Source organism: Cygnus atratus, chromosome 6 (genome assembly GCF_013377495.2).
Source record: "Cygnus atratus isolate AKBS03 ecotype Queensland, Australia chromosome 6, CAtr_DNAZoo_HiC_assembly, whole genome shotgun sequence".
NCBI lineage: Eukaryota > Metazoa > Chordata > Aves > Anseriformes > Anatidae > Cygnus > Cygnus atratus.
In genome coordinates, this window is record NC_066367.1 from 30,180,588 (window position 1) to 30,194,476 (window position 13,889).

General features: G+C 40.9%; 1 protein-coding gene across 4 annotated transcripts in view; it reads right to left on the reverse strand.

The window, feature by feature from the left end:
• Positions 1–13,889, reverse strand: part of USP37 (ubiquitin specific peptidase 37) — a 37,294-nt gene that overhangs the window by 22,807 nt on the left and 598 nt on the right. For 2 of the 4 annotated variants that reach the window (XM_050711761.1, XM_050711762.1), the window contains exons 2-12: positions 13,479–13,651; positions 10,075–10,246; positions 9,422–9,522; positions 7,994–8,175; positions 7,770–7,844; positions 7,095–7,192; positions 5,407–5,491; positions 4,357–4,518; positions 3,754–3,885; positions 1,461–1,584; positions 1,002–1,207 (exon numbers count right to left, since the gene is read on the reverse strand). In XM_050711761.1, the coding sequence (XP_050567718.1) occupies positions 1,002–1,207; positions 1,461–1,584; positions 3,754–3,885; positions 4,357–4,518; positions 5,407–5,491; positions 7,095–7,192; positions 7,770–7,844; positions 7,994–8,175; positions 9,422–9,522; positions 10,075–10,246; positions 13,479–13,634 (1,493 nt within the window). In that variant the 5' untranslated portion in view covers positions 13,635–13,651. Of the gene's footprint in view, positions 1–1,001; positions 1,208–1,460; positions 1,585–3,753; positions 3,886–4,356; positions 4,519–5,406; positions 5,492–7,094; positions 7,193–7,769; positions 7,845–7,993; positions 8,176–9,421; positions 9,523–10,074; positions 10,247–13,478; positions 13,729–13,889 lie in introns of all 4 variants that reach the window. The other 2 variants (XM_035556049.2, XM_035556050.2) reach the window with 1 other exon arrangement.

Consider the following 13,889-nt stretch of genomic DNA (forward strand, 5'->3'; position numbering starts at 1 on the left):
GCTAAAGTAACTTCCCAGTAAATATATGCATCTCTCTCAACCTATTTTTACCCATATTAAAATGAAAGTGTTTGATGCTTATGACAAAGCTGAGTTTTGGGATTTCACTTTGATGTTTCAGAAACTGAAACTTCTGTGTAGGAGAAAGAACAAAAAAACTTGGTCTGTGAAAACTGCTTTGGAGAGCCCAAGTGATCAAGTATACAACAAACCAAAGTGACTGCCATGTAGCTGAACAGGTAGTCTCCCTTCAACTTTCTTAGGAGAAAAAGAGTCAGCCCAGCCCCAGAAGAATGGAAAGCCCCAAAATACTTTGTAACTCTTTCAAAACAAAATAGTAGAATCTATGTGTGTAAAACAAGACCCTATTTATTTATTTATTTTTAAAGATCCTATAGTCTTTTGTCTTCAGTAATTATTATCTGCATGTAATTTACTTTTACTTATTTTAGGGAACCAATGCACTACACCCTGAAAGTAATAGTCCCAAGTATCTGCGTTAATGAAAATTCTGTGGAATACAAGCATCCAGTATGTGAATCTCCTGCACAGGTCACAAACAACAAATGGCAAGAGATACCGGTTTATAACTGCAATAACCTACAGAGACCAAAGAAAACACCATTCCTTGGAAGCCTTTAGAAAGAACAAGAAAAATACAGCTTCCCATTTTCTAGGAGGAGACATTGCTTGGCTGGAACCCTCTTCTCCCTATTCTCATACAAGCTGTAGACAAAAAAGAAAAGCACAGCAGCTTTCCAATGGATATGTAACAAAGCACTAAATGGTAACAGACTATTTAAAGAAGGACTGCAAGAGCAGACAGCATGATGTGAGGTTTACGTTATTTCTAGACCGCAGAATATTTTCTAAATATCTAGCTTTGGAAAAAAACATACTACTACTTAGTTCTAGTTATAGTCTGCAGATAAAATCCTAGAAAATGCAAACTCTTCCCAATCATTTAAATAAGTATGAGAAAGGTTCTGAAGCGTACTTACATTTTACATATGATAGAATGCTGAACCTCAAACTCTAAGTTACTGATAACCGGACAAGTATAAACTTTGGTGGCTGAGAGGTCATCAGAAGCCCGTCCAGGTGAGTTGTCATCATTAGGGACTGGCTCGCTCTTCCAAGTTTTGTTTAATTTTTCCATGTCCTCCTTCAGCTGGTCCAGACACTGGCTCAAGAACTCATGTGCATCCTAGAAACAGGGTATTTTCAACAAATTATTTTCTACAACTCCATTCAGTACCTCTCACACATTCAGATGAGAGAAGTTACATTTCTATCTACTGCATTCAGCAATACTAAGACAGTTCTGCTTTAACAAACAGCAGTCAAAGGTTGTCATTCAACCAAAAGTTCAAGTCACTGTCAAACAGAGATGAAGCCTGACAATGCAGCCCAAACAATGAACAACATACGCAATTCTTTCTAGATGCTACGATACTTACATTCTGCATATACCCAGAAAATCTCTCTGCAGTAGCTGAAATGGCACTTTTCACCTTCTTGAGCAGCTCTTTCTTAACCTCAGGGCTGCAGACATCCTTTTTAGCGAGCAGATGGGCAAAACGCCTGCAGAAGTCAATGCGATGAAACATCAATTGGTTGTCCACGACTTCAGAGAAATGCAATAAAACTCACGATATCTGATTTTAAAAGTTCCTAAAAGCTTTTACCCTGTGATAAGCGGTGCAGGGATTTTGTATGAAAATATTTCAGAAAATGGAAAATAGCATTTTACAATACAAGTATTTTGAATTCTAACTTGAGATCACCATTGGCACAGGACCCAAAAAAACAAAAGAATTCCAGAATTTTCTAAGGTAAAGAGAAGAGCCTTATCAAGTTCTATAAACTTACTTCTGCAATATCTTTTACAATGCGATAAAAAGCAATGCTTTTTGAAAACTGAAATACTGATAGGAGATATTAAATCACATGGCACCAAATAAGCAACACATAAATCATTAAATTCAAGTTTTATGGGCACAGATTTTGTGTGTTTGTTTAAAAGATTTCCACTCTACTCAGCTTAAAGCCATGTGTCTTTTGGTAGTGAAACATTATAACAGGGCAGAACAAAAGCTGTAATAAAAAGAGCCATGAGGAGTTCCTTGATTCAAGCTACACAGTGTAACTGAAAACCATGTTAAAAAGCACTGTTGAAATTGACTTTACCTGCCTCTCAGTTAATGCAATTTAGTTATCTTTTTTAACTTTTTTAACTTTTACTTTAACTTTTTTATCTTTTAACTTTTTTTTATCTTTTTTAACTGCTTTAACTGTGAAACTGCAGTTTCACAGAAATACACACTGGTACATTCCATATACAACAGTTTATGTCATAGTACATATACTGGAAGATGATGGGAAGATGTTCCATGGTGTTTCATGACAAACCAAAAAATAAGAGAGAAAGACAGACCCGTGCAATGCCCTCCCACTCCAAACCAACACCTAATACTCAGTTACCAAAAGTATCTGATCTGTTCCTTGCAGCTCAACAAGTTTCTACTGTTTTGCTGAGCTACAGGAAAATTCTGTGCTCTTCTGCACCTCTACAACTGCTAAGGGAGGCGTGTTAGGGAACAGCTTTTTCACCACAAAACAGTCGACAGGGAGTTGTTGTTAAACCAGGTAACATTTACCGTGTTAGATTAAGTGCCCATACCCAAACTAGTAGACACCAAACTAGATACTACCAACTCTGACCTGTTGTACTTGAGCCAGGATCACACATGGCCTTCCATCAGATGTACTCCAGCACTAGCTCTACCCACAGTTTGCCTTTAGGTATATGAGGCACAAGCTTCAAAAGTGTTTTTTTTTTTTTTTTTTTTTTTTTTACAAAATTTAGGAAAAGGACATTTCAAAAAGGCACATGGAACAGCCTCCAATTCCAAGCAGAGGGGGAAGAGTTCAAGAAGATAACAGCAAAAATAGAAATGACCCCAAACAATATAAAGGACAATGAAATGGAAACAGGAATGGTTCTGGTATCCTGAATCTTTTTCGTTTAGTGAAGGAAAAGAAAAGGAGGTACACGAAAGCACATATAATAAAAATCCTGAATGGCAGAGAGCACAGTGCATATGCAAATGGCAGTCTGTCTTTTTGATAGACATACAAAGAATCTGAATGGCAAATGAATTCAAAATTTCAAAGAGAAAGGAGTGCTTTACATATTTCAGAAACCTTTGGAGTTTCTTGACATGAGGTTTGTCTGAACCGAGAGTTCATGTGAATTTAGAAAAAAATTAAATTTGCACAACACATACACTCTCCACAGCTACTAGACAAAGCAGATTTTCCAAAAAAGGCATAAACCCTCATGTAGCAAGTATAGTTAGTGATCAGATTAAACACTAGCTGATAATGTTTCAAGAAGTTATTCTGCATCAACTACAAAGTTTTTTGCACTTCTAAAGCATTTTACTCTACCACTAGATATACAGCAGAACACATGAAGGACTACTCTACATCACAAATCCTAAAAGCCTACTTCCTATTTCTAAAGTAAAGCTCCAGAATACAGAGGTGTCTAGGATTTATTTTTCTAAGAGCAAAAAAAAAAATGGACTGACAATCCCCTACATTTTATCCAGAGTTTAAGGAAAGCACAATCAGCTCACACATCTACGTACACATGCACATTACCCTCTACAAAGGAGCTTCAGTATTGGGAATGCTAGCTTCTCAGTAACAAAAGAGAAAATACCCTTTCCAGAAAGTGAATTTTACCTGATAAGTGCATTGAGTGGAATTTTTTTCCACGGGATACCCTGCTTGAGCAAATCATTAGCAAAAGACTGGATTGAAAACAAGGACTGTAAAATGGCATTCATATAGCAGGTGTTTCCTAAGTTTGAAAACCTGAAAAACAGAAAATTAAACACGGTATGTATGTAAATGTGTAAACGTGCCAGTGTTAAACACGGCACTGCTATCACGTAGGACATTCATCACCCCAGACACTCCCCACGCAGTTTTAATTGGAGCTGTCCTTCTGCCGTTCAGACTAAATTGAAAACATAGGAGGCAGCAACGGTCAGGAAAGCATCCATGAGTTTCTACAATCAAAATATTAAAACGTGTGTATATACCCAAGATATAAAAATGAACCATGGAAGCATGTGAAAGGAATGTCAATTACCTGAAATTATCATATATCTAAAATTTTGAGGAAGTCAATTTAAGAATACATATTTTCCAAACTAGGAAATGTGCTCCCTGTCTCAGTGTTCATAGATTTCAGGATTTTTTTTCCCATGAAACAATTATAACAAGAATACGCATGTTCTGATGATAAAAGCATGCATGATAGATAAAGAAAATTAAACTTACCCTTGTAATTGTTGTTGAGGATGGGTGGAAAGGGGCACTCGGGGTTTGTTCCACCCTGTGTAATCTTGATTAGATCTCATCTTTTTAACAGAAAGAGGAGCAGGCTGAGAAAGAAATCCCAGGCTCCTTTTGGATGAAGGAGTCTGGCTGGATACACCAGACCTATAAGCATTAAAGAATAAGAAGTGTAAGATTTCTAATGCTCTGCCTTAAATAGCAATAGTTCATGACACTGAAACTGTATCACTACAGATGACAAGGACTGGTAAAGTCACACGAGACAAGTGGCATGTATCATAAAGCCGAAGTGGTATGAAAAGGCAAACTTCTGTCTAGAACACTTAAAATACTTTCTTTACATCTACAGGTGTATAACCAGGTCTTTTGTTTTTAAGACATTCTGCCAATTCTCCATGCTGTGTGAAGGAGAGGAAGAATGACAGTGTAGCATGAGATCCTAAGTCATAAGATATGCTTAAAATTCACATCTAGGCTAAAGTCTTCATTTTCAGCCTCATGGTCTTGTAACCTAATCACTCTGGCCCTCAGCCCCTCACATGTAAAGAGTGGATAATGCTTCTTTTCTTCCTTGATCTTGGATCTTACCTGCCTAGGGCAGAGGCTGACAGTCTGATTACACAGCATCTACCACAGAAGAATCCCAGCCTCAGAGGGATTCAGTATTACTAAAATACTGTTAAAATAGTTTCATGCCATTTATCTACTCGGGAAATAAGAAGCAAAGATTCAGTCTCAAGTTCCAGAGTCTGTATGTCATTTGAACCAACTAGAGTTTAGCTATCATCTACATCAGTCATTCACAATGACTATAATCAACTCGAATGAATTTAGAAAATCCATCTACTGCAAGCAGTGCTGGAGTTTGTAGGTGTCAGAGCAATTGTAGCTGCACTGAATGCTTGGATTTTAAGCTATAAGCATTTTATGCATAAAAGCCTTACAGCATGTGATGAATGCACAGGAAACTGAAGAACCTAATTCCTGGGAAAGGACTGTCATTTACAGTTCACACCAGTGAATCAGTCCTACCTGTCCAGGGTGGAACTGCCAGTAGAGTACTCTTTTGGCGAGGACCTACTGCCATAAAAGGATGATGACTGCAGTGGTAAAACGCCTTAAAAAACAAAAACGGAGAGGTAGGTCACTTTGTTCCAGGTAACTCAGCTATTTATGCAATACACAAATGGTTTAAAAGTATTTAATAAAAAGGTTTCTAAATCTTCAAATACTATCTTCAAGATTTGTTTGAGATAGTACAAATGCACCTACTTAGAAGGACTAATGCAAATATTAATAATATGTACGTAAAGACACCCTGGAGTTTAAACTGAGTTTAACACCGTAATCCCTATCATACCCAAACTGTAACATATAACACTTTAAAATAATTAACTATCATCAGTTACTAACTTTTAAAAGGCCTTAACTATTTGAAAGATAACAATTACCACCTTTTGTTCAAATATATAAGATACGCAAAACAGAAACCTCACTAATAATTCCCTATACAGTTCTCTCAAAATTCAAAGTAAATATACAGAATTGAAAACAGCTTCTCTTCCTACTTCAAAAGCCGCAGTAAATTATTATACACTTGGTGCAAAATACGATTGTTTCATCGTTCTTAAAATCATTGTGTCAGATCCTGAGATTCTAATGCCTCGGATAGTGCTGCATAAAAAACATGCTCTCGAGAGTCAAAAAAAAACCCCAACATCTATTGAGGTGAATCACAGCATATTTTAGGTTGGATAATAAATGAACATTTACTTCTGTCTAAGCTTGGAATGGTTGAAGCTGTGCAACATTCAAAAATGCAGCCATATAAAGGAAAGGAGGTTCTCAAGACCACTACTTGAACTTGCAGGTATACACTGACAGAGCCTGACTTTGACTTTAAAGAGCAAACCAAATTTTCATTCAGAGATAAACATTGACACTATTTGCTCCTCCTCTAGCAATATATTTGTGCCATCTGAGCTGCAGTAAAAAAAAAAAAAAAAAAACAAAACCAACAAAGAATGCATTCAGCAATGTTCTCCATAAAAGCAAAACCTTCAATACATTCCTCTTTATCGGGAAAGAGACTCAGTACTAAGAAGTAAAATCAAAGAGCTGTGATCATTACCAGCTTATGTACATTCTGTCCATATTACTATATTGCCTATAAGCCCTTGTCACACATCAGCATCCAACTGAATTCTGGTACAAACAGAACAAAAATCCTGGCCCTATAGAGTTCCCCCTCTAAATTCTGGGGAAGAGGTAGGGAGGTAAAAGCAAACAGTATGCATTTTCAGTACAAAAAAAATCCTACAATTTGTGTGGGCATTAATAGCAAAGAAGAGCTTTAAAGACAAACAAGAAAGAGAGAGTGAGAGGAATCATTAGACAGATGTTCATAGGAATCCCCTCCCAAGAGGAAGGGCGACTTGGAACAAAGCGTGAGGCTGCTTGTTGACAAGCAAACGCACTAGCTGGCCTCGGCAGCCAAGTACAGGGTTCAGGGTCACACTAATCAACAGTGACAGATAAGCCAGGATAGGCTTTGAAAACAAAGGCAAGACGTTAGCATCTCAGATATGGCTCTGTAGGAAGCAAGAAAGTTAGTGGCACAAGAAAAGCAGATTAGGAAAACAACATCTGCAGCAACTTTCTGAGCTAATAGCAACAGAGGAAAAAACAGTTATCATCCGGCTTTACTTTTATTTTTTTACCTGATGTCCTATTTTCCTCTGCTTGCTTCAGATTCAACTGTTTCTCTCTGCTACTGTTTAAGTACTTCCATGCTGGATCACTCAAGGCTTTATTATTCCTGCAGATATTCAAGAGTCAAAGTCAGAACTCAGAGAAAATGCAGGATACTCCTGGCTGACAATTTACAACTTATTTTAAAGCATTTATGTCCTGTCACCTTTAATACTTGACTATGGAACAGGTAAAACTTTGCTCACAAATAAGTTCAATCCATTCATTTACACAAGACTTCTAACTTATGATTAAATGTAGATGTGCACACAGACATCATTTTACAAACAACAATTTCCCTTTGTGAATTTTGTCTTGAAAAAACAAAACAAGTGCAAGAAAGAAGCTACCTATCGCTATGTGTGTACAGCATGTGGGACAACCCAGATTAAGCTGATAGAAGGAAGGTGGCACAAACTTTGCATGTGCCATCCTCCTGTAAATCAACTGTTATATCAGATTGCATTTCCCTCGTTAACCCTGAATGCAAACCCCATTTCTAGCATTCAGGGTGTTCAGAAGTTGACTAGTGGCTGGCCTGTAACATTGCCATGACAGAAAACAGCCAGGCACTCTTTTCAGAAAAAACTACCTTTACAAACCAACAGAGTTTATATCAGAAACTGGAAACAACAGTTACTTACGTTGAAGAATCATTCTCTTTGGGATAATCTTCACTCATTTCTGAACCAGGAGGTTGTGCTCTTTTCCTCTTTTCACTAATGACAGAAAATTTTTGAAGTGGTCATTCTTTCAGAAAGGCTAGTAAACAGGCCTCTTCCAACTGCAGAAAACTTCTTAATGCTTTCTACGCGTTTTTCACTTATAAAAGTGAAAATTGTGGAAGATAACAGGATAACACTCTTACCGATTCTCCAGCAAGCCTGTTCTGTGAGGGGTGGATGAGGCAGGAGACGCTGCAACATTCACCCTGTTGCTAGGTGTTCCAGTTCCAGCAGAGTTCTTAACGGGTGCTCTGGCTGGGGTACCCAGCACCTTGCGGAACGGATTTTCATCCTTACTTTCCACGGTCACTCGTTTGGGGGGAGGCTGCAAAACCCAAGTGGAAGGGGACAGGGAGACAATCAAAACAATGAAAAACACAACCACCACGGGTCTAAACTAGCATTTACACCACTGCTGGAGTTGACACAGCGTAATACCCAAAAGCAGAAAAATGTTACTTGTAATAGAATAAGAGTTCAACACTAACTAGAGGTATGCAAACTTTTTACTGTATCAATACAAGCCGTAAGCTCGAAACTCTGTCGCAGTAACCAATTTCCCTTTCCATCTTCCAATGTTAAATCAGTTGGACTTTTGTATTTAAAATCCCTTTTACGTGCTTTCAGGTTAAATCACCCAAGGCACAACTCCTAACCACCCTCAGATCAATTCTGGGTGGTATTAAAGAAAAAAAAAAAAAAGCCATATTAAAAACCACACAATCAGAACAGTGCCCTGACAGCCTAGGGCCAATGCAATGAAAAGAGCTAATAGCTGGTTGACTAAGGAATGTTGGTCAATTTTAGACTTGAAAACTAAACATGTCTAATCTTACCACTGTATACACAGCTTTCGAGTTTTTACTGCGAGATTGCCTCTAAGCAACATGTAAAATTTGTTTTGGGACAATGTCAAAAATACTTGCCCTCAGGGCTGTAATAAAAATATATTCATAGAGATAACAATGTAAATTAAAGCTGGGAGATACACCATGAAATCTGTCTTACGGAGGCAGAAAAGGAAGAACAAAAGCCTTCTGAAGGAAAACCACTTCCAGGTAAAAGCCTGCAAAATCCACACATACAAAAATGAGCACAATGGCACAAATTCAGTAACTCTACTCTGACACGAAAATTCGACCATCAGCTTTTCAATGTACACATGTGGCTGAAGTCTACTAAAGTCATTAAGACCTCTGCTGATCACAACATGTTCAGCTGCTGTGTATTTAAGGTGTTCAGTGCAAACAAGGATATTCAGAAAATCAAGTCTCAGTCATGTGCTTTTCCTCTCTTGCTGCTTTTTGCCTGACTGAAAGTTCAGCCCAAAGAACAAACTCGGTCTTTTGCAGGCAGATGCTGAACTTCTGAACGCGTACAGAGGACGAGTCTCCTCACGTGTAGGACGCACCGTTGCCAACCATCCCGTGCATGCCTAGTACAAGCCCTCTGGATTACAAAGACTTTGGATGCAAGACAAGTATTTATAGCGCTTTTACAACATGCAATAAGAGAGAAGGAAATGAAGGAAATAAAATTAGAGAAGAGGAAAAACACGAAGTTTAACAAACCTGATTCTCTATATAAGAGAATTGCCTGTTAGCTTCCTTCTGTGTGGTCCTGCTGCCCAGCACACCTCCAAAGCTGCCAGATCCCTGAGAGGCTTTCCCAGCTGACAGGAAAAGTACACAACGTTTGGTTTGATGGTCATTTAACTGATCGGCATTCCTACATAAGATGTTATTTTACAGTTGATTTTGGAAGAGACACAATAGATTTCTTGCCAACAGACAGTGCAATATTCTGAGTGCACAGACATAAGCAAGTGTTTATGGATATCCCTTACATCGGTCATTTACTTAGTGTACAGTAAAATTCCTATCCTTAAAAACAAACAAACAAACAACAATCTAAGATGAAAAATAAAAAGGAAAGAGACTATGCAGGTGTGATAAACAGACAAGGTTTTCCAAATATCAACAGGCTTACAACAGAAACAACTCCCGCACGTTTTATCTCTTATTGTTCAGCACTACAAAGGCACATTATAAGAAAAGTACATAACAAAAACTGGGGTTTAAGGACAGCAAGAAGAGTTTACATAAATATAACACGCACAGAAAGCTACACAAGGAGGACAAAGCGGCTAAAGGTGAAAAAAGAAAACGCAGTGCTGACCCGCCTCTAAGCTGTTATTAACATGACTTACAACAGTCGCACTTACCAGTGTGAACCCTGTCTTGAAGGACCGCATCCAAATACATCCGCATTTCATTCGCGTCTTTAAACGGTACCTTATCAATCGTCAGGAAGCTGGTATCCTTTAGTGTTAGCATCAGGCAGCACAGTTTTCTACCATTTGGTCGTAAGGTCACAGTTTTAATGTTATGGCTTAGCTGAAAACAAAGACGTGACTATAAACATAAATCCACTTTAAAAAGGCCAAAATACTTACAAATTCAAACAAAACACTTCAAATGGAGAGGGTAAGAGGCACTTACACAGAAATACTTCCCCCAGCTCCGCTCTGAGCAAACATTAAGCCTCGTGGCGTTAATGCAATCAGTGATGCTGGAAGCTGACACAACTGAAAGGACGGTGTCACTACCGCTCGACAGTCCCTGCATTCCCAGGTAAGCTTTCTGAAACTTGCTTTGCTGCCGAGTGACATTTCTGAACTAAGGGAATAAAGAACTTCATACCGTCCCCGTTTAGCTGTCTGAAACTTCTACATCAAGTTTGAAACGTAAATTTTAAGATGGGGAAAGTTTAAAAGATTTGAGATTTAAATGTTACGTACAAACTTCCATTCACTTGGTAATTCTCTCCCAGGGAAGACAGGCTTGACACAGCTTAAAAATTTTTGCTAGGCAGTAGGTCATTAAGAAACATGCTTAGCCTAAATACAACATTATAACGATTAAATGGTGTCTGAAGTTTCAGGGTTATGGTCAAGCACAAGAATAATTTTAATAAGAGCTTGTGCTCCTTAATAATGCCTCTGCTACTTTATTATGCAATTACATAATTGCGGCTTCCTGCTAAGTCACCTACACGAAGCAACCGTTCAGTAAAGGCTCTGCTAGCCACACGGGTTGAGGACTCTTAAAGCAGAGGAAGCAAAAGAGTATCTCACATCTGCAGGGTTTGTGGAAGTTTGACACTTTGTTTGTAAGTATATTCCCATTTCCAATTTCCTCGACACTTTTTCACTTACTTACTCACTTTGCTGCCTCTTCTTTAGCTTTGCCTAAGGATCAGGCACTAGTTACACAAGGACCTCCACGCCAGGGTACTGCCATACTGCAAGGCTGGAAACCACAGCCAAGGTCATTAGGCACCGCGCAGAGTAAAAGCCTGCCCATCAGATTGGAGTCTTCTCCTAATTTGGCCTGACCTGCGTATTACCACACTACTGATCTAAACGATGCTGTTGATTTAATAGACACCAACACTAATTATAACGTAACACCAAAATTTCACTACACAGTGCTCTATAAGCTGTTTCATCTCCTTCAAATTATACACTTTTTTTTTTAAATGATTCCTGCACATCATATTCATCAGTAAGATTTCTTTTTTTTTTTTTTTCCTACAGATCTTTAGCTTCTTTGAAAGACGATCTAGACATAACAGCAGTCTATGAGAGGCTGGAAAACCACCTCGATCAGAAGCTAAGTGTATATTTTGCTGGGAAACTACATTTCTGTAATAGTTTGTGCTCAATCCTTCTTTTTTTCTTCTTTAATAAAAATGAAAAATGTCCTCAAAAAAAAAAATCGAGGAATTGAAAAGTGGGCTCCGAGTTCTCCATCTTCTCTTAAAACACTGAGATAGGTGCAAAAGGCACGCAGACACTTCAGCACCTTCAGTGCAAACCAACATATTTCAATTCACAATGCTAACGTGAGAGGGCTCCAAACTTACTCTCAGTGCACCTGTCCTGATCCAGTCAGGGCTACAGCGTCTTGAGAGGTGGGGGCAAAAGAAACGTCCCTTGCAGGACGCAGGTGGTGTATAGCACGACTTCGTCAAAACTTTGAAACATCAGTAAAGAAATATTACCTTACATAAGAAATCTGACGACGCACTGGGCACTGTAGAAAGAAATATAACCCAGGATCTACCCAAATATTACAGAAGAGTTGCTGTCCCAGAGCAACTGGCCAGGAAAACGCTACTTCTAAAGCGAAATGATCAGGTATTTGTCACACAGGGCGCTGTGACAGCCAGGGGCCAGCCGCACAAGTGACACACGCACGCAACGCAAGGGGCTGCCGGCTCTCCCTGCCTGCTGCTGGCTCCCGCTAAGGCTCTCGTGCCGGTGTCTGTGCTGCCTGGAGGTGAACGGGACCGGGGAGCAGATCCAGCTGGAAAACACCCGCCGTCCAAGCAGAAGCGATGGGCCTGCAGGCGCTCGCTTCCTCCTCTTCGCCGCCCTCTCCACTAGGCCTCGCGGTCGGTCCCCTCCAGGAGCCAGTTCAAGCAGCAACCCTCCTCCGAGCCCACGGAGATCATCCCACGAGTGCCAGAGCCCACGGATGCGAGGGGCAGGGAGCAAAACCTGCCCCTCGAGGCCACGGTGAGCCGTCCTGCACCTCCAGACCTCGAGTTGCAGCGGCAAGGAGCGCCCAGGGAAGGTAAGAGGGGAAAATCCAGGCCCGCTCCTCTCAGCGCGCACACGCTCCAACGCCGACAACTCTTCAGGTTTTCAAGCCCACGCTAACAGCGGCGGGAGGTGTCCGAAGCTAACGACTTACTTACGCCCCGACTCCAAGCCAACGCGGGCTTTCAGGTTGATTCCTGAGGCTTTTCAGCGCGCTAAGGCAGCAAAAGCTCATCTTTCAAACCCGAAGTGCGCTTTTTGTCTGCTAAGTCAGCGGGCAGGAATAAACGGCTCAGGGAAAGGCCTGGTGGATACCACAGCGGGAAAACAACCGCGGTGTGAAAAAGCAGCAGCCAACGTTTAGATCGGCTGTTACAACGCTGCTAAGCGATATAGTAATTATGATTATTTTAATTGCAGTTGGAAATTTCTCACGGAAAAATCTTCCTTCGCGTTCTTTGCATTTGGGGCGTTTTGTGTGAAAAAGTCCTAGGAAGGCCAGCCTGAAAGTTACCGTAGAACGGACAAAAAAAAGCGATTTGGGCTGAATATTGGGAGAGCATTCTCAAGAGCGCTCTGCAACAGCCTTCCTGCGAGGAAAGCACGCTGCCGGGCGCGTGTAAAACCCGGGCAGAGCCGTAGCACCCACACTGCAAGGCACGGACTTGTGTGAAAGGCTACAGGGAGGCTACAGGGATGGTAACGCCGCTTCCCTTCAGTGGGGAAACTCACGTGTAGAGGTGGATGTTGGGGGTCTGACGGAGCTTCAGCTCCAGGCTCTGCAGCCGTGCTAAAGACCTGCCGGTAACGGAGGGGGCACGTTATTCCAAAAACGTCGGAATTTTGCAGACGGGGCACGGCTTTGGTAATTTTTCCTCTGCTTTTTGGCTCTTCCCATTCAACGGCGTTCCCACCGCTGAGCCCAGGAGACCCTTTAGCAACACACCCGCGTAATTTACGGGGATGGGGTTACACCAAGGGGTCGGCGAGGAGCGAGAGCAGGAGCGCGGCCCCCACGGTACCTGGAACGTCTTTGGGATGCCCCCGACGTTGTAGTGCACCACCAGGCTGACTTTGTTGTCCTTCTCCACGATCTCGAAGCTGCCCTCCTTCCACTTGGTGATGCCCGTCTGCATGCTGCGCATCCGCACCGGCCCGTGCACCTTCAGCGGGGCCATGCCCGCGGCCCCGCCGCCTGCAGGGAGAGGGGGGCTCGTACCGGGGGAGGGGGGGGTCCCGGTCCCAGGGGGGTCCCCGGACTAGGCTGCAAGGCTGGGGGAGGGGGGAAATAATGTAAATAATAAGTGGTAGGAAGTAATAAAAATAATAAAAAGTAATAAAAATAATAAAAAATAATCGAAATAATAAAAGATTCGAATAAAAAATAATTGGAAGCAATGGGAAGTAATGGAAAACAATGGAAAGTAATAATG